This window comes from Centroberyx affinis, unplaced genomic scaffold (genome assembly GCF_046629955.1).
Source record: "Centroberyx affinis isolate AG114_WGS23_722 - 3 ecotype Tasmania unplaced genomic scaffold, CSIRO-AGI_Caff_v1 ptg002181l_1, whole genome shotgun sequence".
In the NCBI taxonomy this organism is placed as follows: domain Eukaryota; kingdom Metazoa; phylum Chordata; class Actinopteri; order Beryciformes; family Berycidae; genus Centroberyx; species Centroberyx affinis.
In genome coordinates, this window is record NW_027280489.1 from 1,123 (window position 1) to 20,096 (window position 18,974).

Consider the following 18,974-nt stretch of genomic DNA (forward strand, 5'->3'; position numbering starts at 1 on the left):
AGCTGAGGTTTGAATATTTAATTTATACATCCGTGATATAGCCTATATATATAATAGTAGCCTAATATAAAGCTTGTATCGCAATTATTTACATTTAGGTGAAGAAAAAATGGTCAGACCTCAAACAAGTAGGCTATCTCAAAATGAAAGAGAAATTAATCTTACACCAGAAAACTGTTAACCCCGTTAATTGCAAACAATTTGAAAATACCTATTTATGTTAGGGATGGGCTATATCACACATAGTCAATGTAGGCCTTTACAAAATATAATATTTTGCCATAGGCTACATATTTTTAAGTGATGAATATGTGGCTGCATATGCTTAGATGCCAGTCAGAATATATGGTCTAATAACAATTCTCCGACTCAGCAGATTTACTCTGCTGCACCGCAAGTCCACACTGACTGGAAAACTTCCTACACGAGTTGAGACTTGACGTGAGATTTGATCGTAGCTCCGCTCACGTCCAAATTAATAAATGCCGAGCTTTGCGTGGAAATGACCGTACGCCCAGTTTTCTGTCGTACGTTCGTTTCGTAAATGAGGGCCAATATGTTGGTTAAGGGGGTGATTTCTTGTTTTTCCGAGCGAGAATACATGACGAGGGAAACACCAGACTCTGAATTGCTCGACAAAATCTGAAGAGTGGGCGGGACACAATTCAAGAGTCTGGAAACAAGCTATAAATGAGTGCAAAGTTCAGGTTTTAGTACATTTACAATATTCCTTTTATCCTGGAGCGTAAGAATACAAGAGGGAGTAGGATAAAGGCCCAAACGCACTGAAAGCGTCTGACGCGCGCGTTTTGAAGTACACCTATTGTTTTAAATGGCCGAACGCGCACCAAAAGCATTATGAGGCGCGTCAAACTGCCTTGACGCCTCTACTCCGACCTTCTTTCGATTTTGGAGCGTCAAATGAGGATTTTTTTCTGCAGCCGCAGTACCTGTTTGGAGAGTACTCCGGGACAGTAGGTGGTGTAGTCCGCCGGTAAAACCAAAGAAGAAGAAGTGATATGTAGCGGGGAGCTGACATCAGAGCTTGATCAAACTAGACAGCCACCAAAAAACCCAAAAAACTAACATTAGCCAGCCGACTTGAGGAGCAGCCAAAGCAGGACGAGGAGAAGCTCATCACTGAAGTCCAAAACGACCTGTGATATATGACTGCAAACTACTGACTGTTTACTGTTACTATGGCAACAGGTGACAGCTACCGTTAGCTTATCTTAAAACTTTATGAACAGTACAATTGTAATTCTGCAATGCTAAACGAAAACAACTACCACTGCCAACAGCTATACTGCTATAGATCTGAACTGCTGTGTTGTCACATGTCAGATAGCCTACTGAAAATAAGAAAAATAAAAGCTTAGAGCCTTGGTAGTTACGTTAGCATAACAGACCCACCCCATATCATCTGTCATGAACGTTTACTGACATCTACTGGTCATAAACTTACTCGCTACATAAACCTAACAACAGCAATTAATTAACATAGTATAGAGTTATGATTAGCTGTGCTTATGTGACTTTCACCCACCTGGAAGAAAAATAAAAGATGAAATGAGATGGCTGGGCCCCAATGGCTTTACCGTATTCTGCTGCCAACCAACTGAGGAAAGCAGCAGCACGCACCCAACAGTTCCCTCCTGCCTTATGTAACGTAACGTTAAAGGCTACTCAAATAGAAATGTATAGAAAATTAACGGGGGTATCTGTAAAGCATACAAACTTGTGCCTGCCTACATATAAATAGCGACCTTTTACCAAAATACTGCTGGTTCTGTGGTGTTGGCATTTCAAATCTGATGCCTGCAGTGCGCCATAGGAGCATCAATTGACGCGCGTCAAATGAGGCGCGTCAATTATCGCTTTCAGTGCGTTTGGGCCTTAAGACTTAAGGCGAGAGATAGGCGTGTTTGTTTAGAGAACAAATAGAGTCAGAGGAGAGGGGGAAAAGTGGGAAGATTGCATGATGGGTTACTGCAAACTTCAAACTTTAATACACTTTGTGTGATAATACATATATTTTTGATACCTACCTGGTAGTTTTGGGGTATCCACAAGCTACTGTGGCTGGTTGACTAAAGAGTTAATTTCCCACCCTGGTGATCTTCCTCTCTGACTATCAGGATCCAGCAGGAGAGACCAGACTCCCCTGAACCCAGCTGTGTGTCCATGAAGAGTGACTGGTCTATGGAGCCACCTATTGCCTTCAAACATGGACACCACTCTATTGATCAAATGTAATTATTTATAACTGATTATGTCAGATTCACAGTCATCAGATATAGAATTGGTCCGGTCCTTCATACTCTGTTCATTGAGTTTCATCTTTCAAAACATCACATCCAATAATCAGAGCAGCATTTACATTGGAGTTCATCATGACGGGAACACAACACCTTCAATGTGTGTGTGTGTGGTTGTATGTGTGGTTGTGTGTGTGTGTGTGTGTATGACATTGTATGACATAATACATCATGTTTTCTCCACAGAGTCCACCAGGAGAGGTCAGAGGTTTCCAGTGGTCAGTCTGCCCAGGAGCATCAAACAGACCTGGGCTCCATATTTATGGTGTGTAAATGTACAACAACACCTTTTACTTCAGCTACAAACAAACTGAAAAACAAACATTCTGACCATAATAGTCTCCATGCTGCACTCTTTCAATCAGTGGGCTTTCAGACTCTGCAATATGGATTTGATTTTGTGTCCTGATTTTAGTATGGAAGTTTAATTCATATATTATTCTGTTGCAGCTGCTTGAGGAGAACATCGTCACCTTTGTGAAGAACGAGCTGAAAAGGTTCCAGTGGTTTCTGAGTCCAGATTACCCAGAATGCTTAGAGAGGCAGAGGGAGGATGAGGAGGTGGTGGACGGTGAGGAGGAAGAGCAGAGGAGGAGCAGCAGAGAGGCTTTTCTGCAGATCACACTGCTCTTCCTAAGGAGAATGAAGCAGGAGGAGCTGGCTGACTCTCTGCAGAGCAGTAAGAGGCTTTTAACAGGTTTAACATGATGGAGAGGGGAAATGGAGGGAAATGGAAATGCTGTAAATACAGACATTACTAAAACTACATATCTTCAATTCCAGATTGGAAGGTAAATGTGCACAATCCCCAAGGATGATCTGGTTAAATTATTGATTTGTTAATGTTGGTATAAAATGCTTAGCACAGTGGTTTACATTAAAGCCCCTACGTGTAGAATTTGTATCTGATTATATCATCCTCCAATTAATTTTGATACCATAAAAGCAGACTCGGCCGGATGACTGGACATTAAAACATTTCGGTAACACTTTATAATAACCATCATTAATAAATGGTAAATTGATAGTTAATTAAACTTTAGTTAATAGTTATTTTACTGTTAACAAACAATGAAATGATCATTAATAATGTTTACTAATTATTAGTAATGCTATAATTTATGTTATTTTATCATTAGTTTGTGTAATATGAAATCATTTGTTTATAAATTATATATTGTATCATAGCTGATAAGAGACGGTAAAAAGGGTAAAAAGCTATGATACAATATATCATTTATAAACAAATGATTTTATATTACACAAACTAATGATAAAATAACATAAATTATAGCATTACTAATAATTAATAAACATTATTAATGATAATTTAATTGTTTGTTAACAGTAAAATAACTATTAACTAAAGTTTAATTAACTATCAATTTACCATTTATTAATGATGGTTATTATAAAGTGTTACCAACATTTCCAGCCGACTACTTTCTTACTGTTTCAAGACTATATCTTTTAACCGGATGAAGGATTTTAGTCATCCGACGTCTGGATCTTAAGTTAAGCTGAGCCCCTGGACTTCCTGTGTCCGCCGAAGAGCGGTGAATCTGCTTTATTCAGTGTTTTTACCGGTTTTAATTACCGGGTCCGTTTGTTTTGGAGAGGAGGAGACCTCTGCGGATAATTCGGCTCCCGGTAAAAAACTTGTGAACGATGAACACTGAAGGAATCCTAACCTAAAAACAAGCTGAGCACCTAGAAACAAGCTGAGCTAACGTTAGCGGCAGCTAGGCTCGACGTCCTGTGTCCACCGAAGAGCTTTGGAGAAACCTGATTTTTTAACATGAAACTGCTTTATTCAGTGTTTTTACTGGTTTTAATTATCGGGTCTGTTTGTTTTGGAGAGGAGGAGACCTCTGCGGATAATTCTGAAGAGGCTTAAGGCCAACACAGAGCTGGCTTTCTTTCTCCTACATGTAAATGTAAAATACCAATAAGTGTCTCAAAATGTGTTACCAAAGTTTTTAACTATTTTTTTAGGACCAGTGTGGTTTATATCTGCGGCATGGATGGATTACTGAACGGGCCAACCGGGCCCAGGCCCAGGGGCCCAAGAGCTCAGGGGGCCCCTGAGCCAGAGCCTGATACATGATGATGCTGTCACTAACTTTACAGTTACTGCCCCACAGTCGAAGGGCTTTGTCATTTATTTATTTACCAAAGCCCCAAAATTCCCCCATAATAACCTAAACATTTGTTTTGAAGTTGTCAACATGGCTCTGTCACAGTGAGTGTTCCCCTCAGTTTATCTATAGCGCTTTAGCAGTAAAGCTCTGCATCATTGTCCAAAGGCTACTGACTGAGCCAAAGGCTGATCTGTCAGAATAGGACCCACTGACTCATACCAAGTCAGTGGGCAATCAGAGGCAGGGGGGCCTTAGTAACTATCTGTGCCCAGGGGCCCTTTGTCTCATAATCCGCCTATGATCTGCGGTTATATGTAATGGCATAACGTTAGTTTATTTATGTAGTCAGCTGCCTGTACAGCTACTGAGCTATGTAACCTAGCCTAGCAAATAAGCTTCACTTTGTTGGTACATAGCAGACTGCCGACAGAGAGTGGGGGTACAGAAGGGAAAGAAACTATCGTCGTGACTTACATTTGTCAGCAGACTGTGTCGGTTCATGTGTCCTGCCTTCTGCCAGCCTGATCAGCCGTAATCGCCTCATTTAAAATTACAATTACAATTTCACATTTGGCAGACGCTTTTATCCAAAGCGACTTACACATGAGATTTGCATACAACACAAGCAAGTTTCTAGATAGGAGAGAACAACGAGAGTAAGTGCTATAGAACTAAGTTCTGGTCCAACAGGACAAAGGTGCTACGAGACAGTGCAACAAGCTAAGTTCTGGTCCAACAGGACATAGGTGCTACGAGGGAGTGCTACAAGGTAGTGCTATGAGGTAATGCGTAGAGTGCATCAAAATTTTTTTTTTTTTTTTTTTTTATGAAAGGAGGTATTCGCTAAAGAGCTGGGTCTTTAGCCTTTTCTTAAGGATAGAGAGGGATTCTGCGGATCGAATGGAGTTTGGCAACTCGTTCCACCACCGGGGAACCACAGAAGAGAAGAGTCTGGCTAGAGACTTAGGGCCTTGCTGAGGTGGCAGCACCAGGCGCCGCTCCATGGCAGAGCGTAGTGAGCGGGAGGGAGCGTAGACCTGAATGAGGGAGTTCAGGTAGGTCGGAGCCGTTTTGGTTATTGTTTTGTAGGCGAGCATCAAGGACTTGAACTTGATGCGGGCAGCAACTGGGAGCCAGTGGAGGGATATGAATAGCGGAGTGACATGTGCTCTTTTGGGCTGGTTGAAGACCAGACGCGCCGCCGCGTTCTGGATCATCTGCAGAGGTTTGAAAGTACAGTTTGTTTGAAGTTTGAAAGTACATTTAAAACAACTTCATACTCCGATTATGTTACTTGATTTGTGTTTAGTCTCTAGTTCGTTAGCGGTAGCATTTTCCATTAGCTGCAGCTCGTAGCATCAGAATAGTAAATGTTGGATAGACTGTTTACAGACAGCGCAAAAACAGCAAATTTTCACAATTGCGAGGGCTCAGTCCGCAAGTCCGGAGGGTGGACATTTGGATCAGCTAGGAGTCTTTTTTTTGGCACTACCACTAGGAGTCGCCAAAATCAACAATTTTCAAATCTTGAAAAAAACAACACACCAAAAGTTGCTTTTCACATTTAGCTGGACACACAGTCAGGACACGTTTTTCCACCCATCAGCAATGAGCTAAATATATGCTATGGAGTTGTGTGAGTTGAGTGGACATATTTACCAGAAAATATTCATGCTACATTTAATATAACATCCATTTATTGATGTTATTTTTGTTTGTTCATTCAGAAACTCTTGCTGCAGTGTGCCAACGTGAACTCAAATCCAATCTGAAGCAGAAGTTTCAGTGTGTGTTTGAGGGGATTGCTAAAGCAGGAAACCCAACACTTCTGAATCAGATCTACACAGAGCTTTACATCACAGAGGGAGGGAGTGGAGAGGTCAATGATGAACACGAGGTCAGACAGATTGAAACAACATCCAGGAAACCAGCCAGACCAGAAACAACAATCAACTGTGAAGACATTTTTAAACCCTTACCTGGAAGAGACAACCCAACCAGAACATTGATGACAAAGGGAGTGGCTGGCATTGGTAAAACAGTCTTAACACAGAAGTTCACTCTGGACTGGGCTGAAGACACTGCCAACCAGGATATACAGTTCACATTTCCATTTACTTTCCGAGAGCTGAATCTGCTGAAAGGGAAAAAGTACAGCTTGGTGAAACTTCTTCATCACTTCTTTATTGAGACCAAAGAAGCAGGAATCTGCAGGTTTGACAAGTTCCAGGTTGTGTTCATCTTTGACGGTCTGGATGAGTGTCGACTTCCTCTAGACTTCCAGAACAACGAGATCCTGACTGATGTTACAGAGTCAACCTCAGTGGATGTGCTGCTGACAAACCTCATCAAGGGGAAACTGCTTCCCTCTGCTCGCCTCTGGATAACCACACGACCTGCAGCAGCCAGTCAGATCCCTCCTGAGTGTGTTGACATGGTGACAGAGGTGAGAGGCTTCACTGACCCACAGAAGGAGGAGTACTTCAGGAAGAGATTCAGAGATGAGGAGCTGGCCAGCAGAATCATCTCCCACATCGAGACTTCACGAAGCCTCCACATCATGTGCCACATCCCAGTCTTCTGTTGGATCACTGCTACAGTTCTGGACCATGTGTTGAAAACCAGTGAGAGAGGACACCTGCCCAAGACCCTGACTGAGATGTACATCCACTTCCTGGTGGTTCAGTCCAAACAGCAGAACGTCAAGTATAATGGGAGAGCTGAGACAGATCCACTCTGGACTACAGAGAGCAGGAAGATGATTAAATCTCTGGGAAAACTTGCTTTTGAGCAACTGGAGAAAGGCAACCTGATCTTCTATGAAGCCGACCTGACAGAGTGTGACATTGATATCAGAACAGCCTCAGTGTACTCAGGAGTGTTCACACAGATCTTTAAAGAGGAGCGTGGGCTGAACCAGGACAAGGTGTTCTGCTTTGTCCATCTGAGCATTCAGGAGTTTCTGGCTGCTGTTTATGTCTCTCTGTCATTCATCAACACTGGTGTCAATCTACTGTTAGAACCACCATCAACATCCTGGTCAACACTATTTAAAGACAAATCTAGTCTAAAATACATCTACCAGAGTGCTGTGGACAAGGCCTTACAGAGTCCAAATGGACACCTGGACTTGTTCCTCCGCTTCCTCCTGGGCCTTTCACTACAGACCAATCAGACTCTCCTACAACACCTGCTGACACAGACAGGAAGTAGCTCACAGACCAATCAGGAAACAGTCCTGTACATCAAGGAGAAGATGAAAGAGAATCTTTCTCCAGAGAGAAGCATCAATCTGTTCCACTGTCTGAATGAGCTGAATGACCGTTCTCTAGTGGAGGAGATCCAACAGTACCTGAGATCAGGAAGTCTCTCCACAGACGAACTCTCCCCTGCTCAGTGGTCGGCTCTGGTCTTCATCTTACTGTCATCAGAAGAGAAGCTGGATGTGTTTGACCTGAAGAAATACTCTGCTTCAGAGGAGGCTCTTCTGAGGCTGCTGCCAGTGGTCAAAGCCTCCAATAAATCTTTGTAGGTTCAAATGGATAGTAATACATGTAAATACATGACATGAGCTTCTCTACTGAAGAGAAGAAAATCTATTTTAAAAGTTATTGTTTGTCCTAATCACTAATTCTTGTTCAGGTTGAGTTACTCTCAGCTGTCAGAAAGAAGCTGTGAAGCTCTGGCCTCAGTTCTCAGCTCCCAGTCCTCTAGTCTGAGAGAGCTGGACCTGAGTAGCAATGACCTGCAGGATTCAGGAGTGAAGCTGCTCTCTGCTGGACTGGGGAGTCCACACTGTAGACTGGAAACTCTCAGGTAAGATCCATTTACAGTTTTTTTCAATTGATTTCACTCATATCTCCAAGCTATGGTCCATGCTCTTAAAACAGTCTCTCTCAGGTCAGTACCTGAGAAACAGGGACGTAGCCATAATTTCAGAAGTGAAGGGGACAGATTGTTCAGGAGTAAGACAATTTTTATTGAATGATTTATTGAAAGATCCTCTCCCATTCGATTTTCACAAACATAAATCAACAGATTTCAAATAACTCACAGTATTTCCAGCCATTTCATCATAACATAGTATATACACAAACTAAAGTCTACAGCCCATCTTATTTGTTAAGCATAATGTTCATGGCCATGATCTAGCCTAAGTGAAGCACCCAAACGTGTTTCTGCACCTCTCCTTAGCTGTAATGAATTGCTGAGCAATCAGTCTCCTATTTAGTTTGTCCTGTTTATGTGTAAATGAATCTCAAATTCACTCTTATCCGATATTTCCTTAGCCAGCTAATCTCTCCTCACCTGTGAAGCCTCACCATGACCGTCAGTGCTGCCTGCTCCCTGTCCTGAACCCTCAGAGCTGGCTTCTCCCTGCTCTTTCTATTGCAATACAGATTTTAAAAAAATATGTGCAAAGCAATGGTGAAATTCAGAGTACAAATTAAGGAGAGTGGGTCTATTCCTAGCATGAAGCTAGCTAGCTAGCCATCTAACCTATATGCTTGTTAACTAAATTGGCATCTAATTAATTTGACATAATTTAGCTAACGTTATCAAAAACAGCATAACTCAACTTACACAGTTTGATTTGAAGAACGAGTGTAAGGTTTTTTGCCTCTTGTTGGCTGGTTTGCTGTACATTGTGCCTGAAGACGACAGGATGCATACAGTTCACTCATTCATTCACGATAAAAAGCTAAGTAGCTAACAATGGCTAATTGGTAATCTGAACATAAACATTTTTGTTTTCCAGCTATCGTTAGCTAGCTAGCTAGCTAACGGGGATTCGTTTCAACGTAGACCAGGTTATTAGCAGCAACCTAGCTAGCTAGTTAAATTGTGTGATGGATGCACAAAATCCTTAGCTACAAAGTAGTAACTACTAAAACATCGTACGTTGTACCACATAAAAGTCAGTAAGTTGTCAGTAGAAGTATGTGAAGCCGGGATAAATTGAACACACAAATGCTATTTCGTGGGGACTTTATTTTCTTTTCTGTTAGTTTTCCCCAATTATGGAGAGTATCTTATAAGAAATCTTGGCTTCCACTGAAGGCCAGGCTTTGAAATTTACAAAAGAAACATTTAGCAAAAAAAATAATAAACAAAAAAAAAGAAACTCAGTTCTATTCCAGTACAGATAACACGTCACAGAAATGGTGACAATTTGGCACAAATGTGGCACAAATACAGCAGTGGCACCTCTATAAACGGAAGAACACAGAAACATATTCACCACACTGCCCTGTAAATTCTCTAAAATATCTGTGCTAATATATCAAATTTAGCAGCCAATTCAGTTCACAGAGAAAGCAACATTCATTCTGCTTTACACATTTGACAAACAAAAATACAAAACAGCAAAACAGAAATAATCATCAAACTGTTTCATACCGAATTCACAGATAGCAAACTGCTCTGCACGTGTGAGGTTTTCAATCCGCAATCATCTGCAATCCTACCAAAACAATCGCACAAAATGTGGTCTTTCAGTGCATCCATTCCATTGCATCAAACAACATTAAACCACTATTTTACAGAATTGTGCAAAATAACCTCAAAACCACATAAGATGCTTGATAAATGTTCTCACCGTTGGAACCAGTGGCCATCCCCAGCGAAGTATACACTTCCTGTATTTTCCCAGCGTTCCCTGACCACTCAGCAGGCATACAGCTCCAAGAAATGGTGAACCCACGCCCCCTGCTGTCCAAAGTACGTATCCCTAGCCAGATTGCAGCAACGGAGAACTTCATCCAAATGGATTTTATTTCCCGTAGATAATATTATTTTACCACCTGGTTACATATGTCATATCTCTGAGGCTTACATTTCCTTCCCGCTTGCAGAGCACACGCATCCCTACTGTGATCGCAACAAAAGACGCAGCGTGAGTAACGTGCGTACCCCGCCCACTTAGAGCGCACCACCAAGTGCAGATTGGCTGGAGTTGGTGCTGGTGTGTCAGCGCGTGCCTTATTTCGGGTTATTAAAACTATCTACTTTAACAATGTGAGTTGTCACAAAATTAGCGCTGAATTTTTAAATAAAGTGCGGGGGACAGAGGGGACAGATATGGGAACTGCGTGGAACGTGTCCCCCGCGTACCCCGTGTCCGCTACGCCCTTGCTGAGAAAGATATTCAGAAGATTGAATATTGAATAATGATTCTCAAACCAATTGTGATACAAAAGGTACTGCAAAGGGTGACCCTGCAAGTTATATATCAGGATTTTAGAGCTATTACACAAATTGTAATTGTAATAGCTCTCTGTGGATTGCCTTCCTGAGGGGTTTAAGCTAGGAAATTCAGTTAATAGTTAATCATTAGTAGCAGTAATATAAATGCAGTGCCCAAAAAACACAGACAGTCATGACATTTACACATAAGAGAATAACATTTCCATATCTTTTCATGTCCATGTTGAGGTTGAGTGGCTGTCAGCTGTCAGAGAGAAGCTGTGAAGCTCTGGCCTCAGTTCTCAGCTCCCAGTCCTCTAGTCTGAGAGAGCTGGACCTGAGTAACAACGACCTGCAGGATTCAGGAGTGAAGCTGCTCTCTGCTGGACTGGGGAGTCCAAACTGTAGACTGGAAACTCTCAGGTCAGGATTCATCAACCTGTTCAACACATGACCAGTTAAACCCTGCTTTACATTCAGATTAATGTCAGTCAATAAACACCTAACCTGTGTAGAATTTTTCTGCTCATGTGATTCTCAAACCAGTTGTGATACCAACATTTAGCTCTACTTTCTAGGTTCTGTGAACTGCTTTCCCTGCTTAAATTTCATTATTTCTTTGTTTTGCTGACACTGTTGTTGTGTCCTAAGATTCAACTGCATTATCCTAATTAAGACTAGTGTACTAATGAGGAAATCTAGCATATGCCTTTAGCATATTTTGTGTGTGTGTGTGTGTGTGTGTGTGTGTGTGTGTGTGTGTGTGTGTGTGTGTGTGTGCAGGCTGTCAGGCTGTCTGCTCACAGAGGAAGGCTGTGCTTCTCTGGCCTCAGCTCTGAGCTCCAACTCCTCCCATCTGAGAGAGCTGGACCTGAGCTACAATCATCCAGGAGCCTCAGAAGTGAAGCTGCTCTCTGCTGGACTGGAGGATCCACACTGGAGACTGGACTCTCTCAGGTATGGAGAGGCTTGCTGCCAGGCAGAGGCAGTGTCTAATAGAGGGGCTAGAGTTGGCAGCCATTTTGTCTCTCAGACTGAGAAGCAGAGGAATATTGTTTAATGGTGGACATGAGTGACACTGACAGGAAAATCATTCATAGGGAAGGTTATTTACTGCCCATGTTTCCATCATCAAAGACTGATCTTACTTTGTTTTTCCCCCCAGTGTGGACCATGGTGGAGTGCAGAGGTTGAAACCAGGTCTAAGGAAGTGTAAGTGTGTATTTAGTTTGATTCATAAAAACAAAGCAGCACACATTCAACTACTGTTGAATGTAGTTCCAGTTTCTTCTGTATGATCTATGCTACTTTTAACTGTTGAATAAAACCCAAGGCACCACAAAAAAACTAGTTTGCGCCAAAGTTCAACAGCTTCATCTCTCCACTAAGCCTCTGCATGTAGAATTTATATCAGATTATATTGTCTTCCAATTTATTTTGATAGTATAAAAGTTTGTCAGTAGAAAAATGAGACCATCAATGAGACCCAAACTCATCTCTCTCATTCACCATGGTCACCAGAGACACAGACTCTTGTTACGACCCGGCTCAGGGGAAGCAACATAAAGGAGTCACAGACCATGTTGATCTTATCAAAAGCTGTTTATTGTAACATAACATAAAGGAAGAGAAAAAGATGATGGTGGCTGTGGTCTCTGCTGCTGTGATGTAAGCTGCAGAGGGAGAGAGTGTGAGGGTAAGAGCGGGGGTTTTAAAAGGTTCCCAGCAGGTGCCTGCTATTGGCTGACGAGGCTTGGGAATGTTCCAGTCATCTGCAAGACATCACAGCTTACAGAGCATTGGACATAACACCCCCACCCTTAAAAGGGTTGCTCTAAGGCAACCTATCACAACCACAACTCAATAAAATGGCAATTTAATCCTAGAATAAGATGCACTTACGACCTTGAAAGGGCGTCTGCAAGCACATTGTTCTTCCCACGGATCTGTTGAACATCCAAAATGTACCCCTGCAAGATCAGACTCCATCACATTAAGCGATGATTGGAATTTCTCATCCTGTGGAGGTAAACAAGAGGATTATGATCGGTGTACACCAGAAGGGGGAGACATACACATCAAGTGGTCCAAGGCAAGGACCAGGGTCAGGGCTGCCTCCTCTATCGTGGAGTAGTGCTTCTGATGCACGTTGAACATCTTGGAAAAGTAGCACACGGGATGCTCCACTCCAGATGAATCCTCTTGAAGGAGGACAGCCCCAATAGCAGCATCATTGGCATCGATTGCAAGTTTGAAGAGCCTGTGGAAATCAGTAGCTGCAAGGACAGGAGCACTAACCAGCAATGACTTCAGGTTCTCAAGTGCAACCTGACATGTGTCGGACCAAGCAAAGGGGACTTTTGGACTTAGCAGATTGGTTAGTGGGGCAGCAACAGTGGCAAAATTCTTGCAAAAGCTCTGAAAATAACCTGCCATACCAAGGAACCTTTTCAACTCTCTGCGGGAGGAAGGAACAGCATAGTTCACAATAGCTTCTACTTTAGCTCCAATAGGACAGACATGACCTCGACCGACAACATTGCCTAGGTATGTAACCGTGGCCTGTCCAAACTTACACTTGGCAAGGTTCAAGGTGATGTTGGCAGCAAACAGCCGTCCAAACACAACTTCAAGCTGAGCTACACGTTGAGGGCCTACGAGCTGGTTCCTGAGGCCTGCCGCCAGCGATTTAGAGGCCATGGTAAGCCTGAGAAACAGACTTATGTTGAATTTGCTAAAGAAAAGGATAACCTATTTGATAGATGGTGCCAGTCTCAGAAGGTAGACAATAAAGAACAACTCAGACAACCGATCCTGCTAGAGGAATTTAAAAGCTGTTTGCCTGATGTTGTATCTACTTATCTGAATGAGCAAAAGGTGTTGACCAATTTCCCCTCGGGGATCAATAAAGTATTTCTGATTCTGATTCTGATTTCTGATAAGGCTGCTGTCTTAGCCAATGAGTTTGTGTTAACCCATAAGATCAACTTCAGTGACAAAGAGCAATCTGAGCACAAGCTACCTAGGGCTTGTTCCTTAAAGCCTGTACTCCCCATTGCTGCTTCATCTCTGGCTAGAAGGTCCGCCACTGGAAGTGCTACTCCAGAGAGGGTTTGTTTTTACTGTAAGAAACCTGGTCACCTCATTGCTGATTGCCTTGCTCTCTGTAAGAAACAAAAACGTGTGAAGCCTGTAGCATTTGTAAAAACAGTAGAACCCCCCTCTCTGCTGCCAGTAGATTTGCCAGCTGCCAGTCATCTGCAAGACATCAGGTTACAGAGCATTGGACATAACACTCCGCCTCTCTCCATGCTTTGAGGAGGTTGAGATCTGTGTTGCCCCTGGCGAGTTATTTGGAGCTGGAGGATGGAAGCAATACAAGAACTTTTTCTCCCGGTGCATATTGTCACAGTCTAGTCGCTCTGTTGTACAGGCATTGCTGAGGTTCCTGGGCCTGGAGCAAATCCTTCTGTGAGAATTAAGTGTGTGGAGTTTTGCTCTCAGGTCCAGGACGTATTGAATTTCATTTTTTCTTGGGCTCGGACCATCCTCCCAGTTTTCTTTAACCAGGTCCAAGACCCCGCATGGCTTCCTGCCAAATAGCAGCTCAAAGGGGGAAAACCCCGTGGAGGCCTGGGGAACCTCCCGCACTGCTAACATCAGAGGGTCTAGCCACTTATCCCAATTGTGACTACTTTCATGTACAAACTTACGGATCATGGATTCAATCGTTTTGTTGAAGCATTCGACGAGCCCATTCGTCTGGGGATGATACACGCTCGTTCCAATTGGTCGAATCCCCAATAATCCGTACAGCTTGCGTACTGTACATGACATCAATGAGGTGCCCTGGTCAGTTAGAATCTCTTTCGGGATTCCAATTCAGGAGATGACCTGAAACACTGCCTGCACAACACTCTTTGCAGAGATATTCTGCAGGGGCACTGCTTTGGGATATCGCGTTGCATAGTCCACCAAAACTAACACAAAGCAATATCCTTGTGCACTCCAGTCAAATGGCCCGATGAGGTCCATGCCAATGCATTCAAACGGAACCTCTATTAATGGAAGTGGGCGCAAAGGCGCTTTTGGAATGGCCGGGTGGTTAACTAGTTGGCCTTCAGGACAGGATGCACACTAGCGGCGCACATCCCCCCAAATGCCCAGCCAATAAAATCGAGCCATTATCCGGTTAAGTGTCTTTTCATACCCCATGTGACCAGCCATTGGTTTGTAGTGAGCTGGAATGGAATGGAAAACCATTTCCCGACGGCTCTTTGGCACCAGCAACTGGGTGGTTTCCTCTCCTGTCTGAGTGTCACAGCTCACTCTATACAACCTGTCTCTAAACAATGAAAAATATTGGAATGTCAGCACTGCGTCAGAGCGCACTGAATGACCATCAATTTTCATCACTTGATCGAAGGCTGAGCGTACAGTATCGTCACGAGACTGCTCAAGGGGAGCCAGCAATCTGGACCACTTGACCGACCTCCACGAGTGGACACTCCTTTCAGAAGTGGCCGGGCTGCCCACACCGACAACACACCTGCCCTGACGTCTGAGGAGCCCTCTGTGAGTTGGAAACAGAGCCCATACAGGCCGGAGCCTGTGGAGGGGGAGAGGAAGAACGGAAAGGGTTATTGCGAGATTGAGACAGAAAAGGGTTTGCATTTATTGGTCTGTGTGTGGACACTGGTGGTCGGGGAGCTGGGGTGGGCCTCAGAAGCCCTGCCAGGGATCGCTCCTCCAAAGGCTGTTTTCTGGGCTGGAGGGACAGGTGGTCTTCTGCCAGCGTGATGGCGGCGTCCAAGTCGGCTGGCCTGTGGCAGCGCACCCATTCTGAGGTTCCGGTCAGGAGCCCCTCGAGGAACTGTTCCAGCACTACCCGTTCCACCACTTGGCTGGCAGAGGACTCCCCAGGGTGTAACCACCGGATGGCCGCGTCAAGTAGTTGCTACGCATATCCAAATGGATGGTCGGCTACCCCCAGCCTGGCCTTCTGGAACCGTCTGCGGTGGTCCTCGGGGGACTGGCCTGTCTGGTCTAGTATGGCTGTGAGAGTGTGTGTGTGTGTCTGTCTCCATACACTCTGCCAACAGGTCCAGCTGCTACTGCTTAAGAGAGGAGACAGATGATTAGCAAATGTGAAACACCTGATCTAATTCACCTGTCACTGAGCTTGCTCCCATGAGCCACGCCCCACTACCTCTCCTCTACAGACTGTGCTAAACCACACACACCCTCCACACTCTCCATCTCCGATCTAGGGCAGATCCCTTCTCCAAAGAAAGAAATTAAGGCGTGACCTGAAAACCCCACAAAGTGTCTTCTTGCACTGCCAAACCACGCCTTGTAATTCTAAACTATAAAGTTCTCTGTCCTTTGTTAAACCTTTGCAATTCGCCAAAGCGAAATTCTCTCTACAGTCTCTACCAGGGGTGAGATTTTGGAGAGCCTGCAAACAGAGGCAGGGGCGATCACAGAGGCCTGATCTTCTCTCAGACCATTTAAATTACTCATAGCTGAAAAGCTGGAAAAGCCAGTTGCTGTTCCAAACATGGAAGAGCCATGTGTTCCGAGATCTGCTTCTGTTCCGTCACTTACTGTTGCCAGGCAACCCAACTGTCGCCAAGTTTGTCTCGTCAAGCTTGGTGACCTCCGGAAAGGCAGCCTCCTCAACCGGCGGTCATCCCAACGGAACAAGTACGCTCTGATACATCTCCATCTCTTTCTGCCTAGAGTTGATGCAAGAGCTTTGCTAAGTCGCTACCAAATAGTCTAATTTATTCCCTACAACATTCTGCCTCGTTTCTCTGGTTTCATTGACCCCAAACTTACATAACTGCATTTACTGTTTGCAATTATTATTCCTAATTTTCATTTCATTATTCAGCGCCTAAAATTGCCTAAATTCAGTATTTTATTCTGCTTTTATCATCTGCTCATTTGTCCCATATTTTATTCACCTCCTGGATCACATTATTTTGTCTAATTGGTATATTTTGGCTTAATGCAAAATCATTGTTCTGTTTCATTTTCTGCAGACAAAAGTAATCCCTGAACTAAAAAGATCTCACAATTCTCAGATTGACTGATTAGTATAACCAAGTAAAGGTCTGTTTTCTTTCCTCTAAAGAGGTGGTGCCCCCAACAAGTGTAAAACTAATATCTTCATCAAAACCTTACATTTTTGTATGTTTACTTAATTCTGAATTTGATCCTTTAAGTAGTATCTGCTATAACAATGCTGTCATTATCAGTAATATAAAACTAATGCTTGAGCTTCAGTTATCTGCAGTGGTACTTTGCCTACATAATCCAGCTGTATAGCTGGGAAGGGGGTGTCGCAAGTGTCGCCAAGATGTCACAAATGTCACTAAGACAGTGCCTTTTTTGACGCTACCACTAGGTGTTGTGTAGGGGCTTTAAACAAGCATGATGGTGTTTCTCTGGTTTGATTATGAACCAATGAGTGAGGATTATTAATTTAAGGCAATTAAGATTATGTATGAAGCATTTTGTGAATATAGGTTACACCAACCGAATAAAAGAAAATAATAGTAGTCCAGAATTGTCTAGATTTGTTTAACAAAATCTAGAAAGTCTAAATATAATTTTGTTTCTGTGTAAATGGCTCTAACAGATGGAGAGTTCCTTTACACAGCAGTATGTAATGTCCATTCATTCAAATCTGTTGGATCCGTTGGAAATCTGACAACACACAGGTAACAACAGGTCTGTTGAAAAAGGTCTGATAAAAATCTGCTGCTGTATTGAGTCTTGTTCTCTCCATCAGATGCCTGTGAACTGGACCCAAACACAGCAAACAGAAAGCTCCTCCTGTCTGAAGACAACAGAAAGGTGACACTGGTGAGAGATCAGCAGCCACATCCTGATCACCCAGAGAGATTTGACTTCTGTCCTCAGCTGCTGTGTAGAAATGGTCTGACTGGTCGCTGTTACTGGGAGGTCGAGTGGGAAGGAGTTGTTTTGATAGGAGTGACTTACAGAGGAATCACTAGGAGAGGAAACAGTGATGACTGCTGGCTTGGAGGGAATGAAAAGTCCTGGAGTCTGTTCTGTTGTGATAATGGTTTCTCTGCCTGTCACAATAACAGAGTAACAGACATACTTTTCCCCCTCCCCTCCTCTGACTCTGACAGAGTAGCAGTGTATCTGGACTGGCCTGCTGGCTCTCTGTCCTTCTACAGAGTTTCCTCTGACACACTGACCCACATCCACACCTTCCACTTCACATTCACTGAGCCACTCTACCCTGGGTTTGAGTTCAGGTTTAGGTTTGGGTCTGGTTCCTCAGTGTCTCTGTGTCAGATATAGGAGGGAGAGTCACATCGTTTGTAGAGAAACACTCACACTGCTGACCAAAGACAGCTGCTGAAATAGTAGTTCACTCTGTACAGGATCATATACACACATCTGTTTTTAATGATTGCCAAGTTAAAATATCTTCCCTTTGGACTTTTGTTTTATTTGGTATTTAAGTCATCTCACCACTCCAAGCTAAACATGTATCATTTTTTCTACAATCATTTCCCAGAAATAAAGTTAAATGAACATTTTTTGATCTTTTCATGCAAGTGTACTTTTAAACATAATTTGCTGACTTTAATAAATAATTACGTTTCCTTGAAATAAATATTCTGATTTATCTTAATTAAGTAATTCAATTCCTGTAAAAATGGGGACAGCGACATTGCTTGCTGTGGATAAGCTGTGTGTTGAATGGTCCTGGATAAATTGCTCTTAAAAGTTGTAAAACATACTTGAAATTAATTTACCTTGTAGAACCTGCATGAATATACTTAAGGTAAACTCTGTAGTGAGTTTTCTATAAAAAATTATCCATGCATTATGTTTTTATGATCAAGTGTTGTGTGTCTGTAATGCCATTTTTAAGTTAGCTAACCTAGAGAGAGAGAGAGAGAGAGTGAGAGAGAGTGAGTGAGTGAGTGAGTGTGAGAGAGAGAGTTGCTATTTTGTTATTTTGTTTTTAGGGGTCCAAGCATTCAGTGCTGCAACTGAATTTCCCCAAGGGGATTAATAAAGTGATAGCTTATCTATCTTAACTCTATTGGGGTTTTTCTTCTTCTTCTTCTTCTTCTTCTTCTTCTTCCATACAGTTTTGATATAGCTTCCAAAGTTTGGTCAAATGTTGTGGGCGAGGTAACTCAGGAACACATTGTGCTATCTTAACCAAATTTGGCACACTTGCGCACGTATCAACTCTGAGCAAATATCCAAAATTTGGGGCGTATATAGGGGGCGCTACAGCAACATCATAACTTTAAATAGCCATACACATCCA

General features: G+C 43.0%; 1 protein-coding gene across 1 annotated transcript; it reads left to right on the forward strand.

The window, feature by feature from the left end:
• Window positions 1-2,565: 2,565 nt before the first annotated feature.
• LOC139654979 (NLR family CARD domain-containing protein 3-like) lies at window positions 2,566-18,109 on the forward strand. Its single transcript, XM_071532262.1, has 8 exons — window positions 2,566-2,583; window positions 2,769-2,994; window positions 6,187-7,987; window positions 8,102-8,275; window positions 10,895-11,068; window positions 11,429-11,602; window positions 11,811-11,857; window positions 17,445-18,109. The coding sequence occupies exons 1-8, from the start codon at window positions 2,581-2,583 to the stop codon at window positions 17,984-17,986; spliced, it is 3,141 nt and encodes a 1,046-aa protein (XP_071388363.1). The 5' UTR covers window positions 2,566-2,580; the 3' UTR covers window positions 17,987-18,109.
• Window positions 18,110-18,974: the final 865 nt, after the last annotated feature.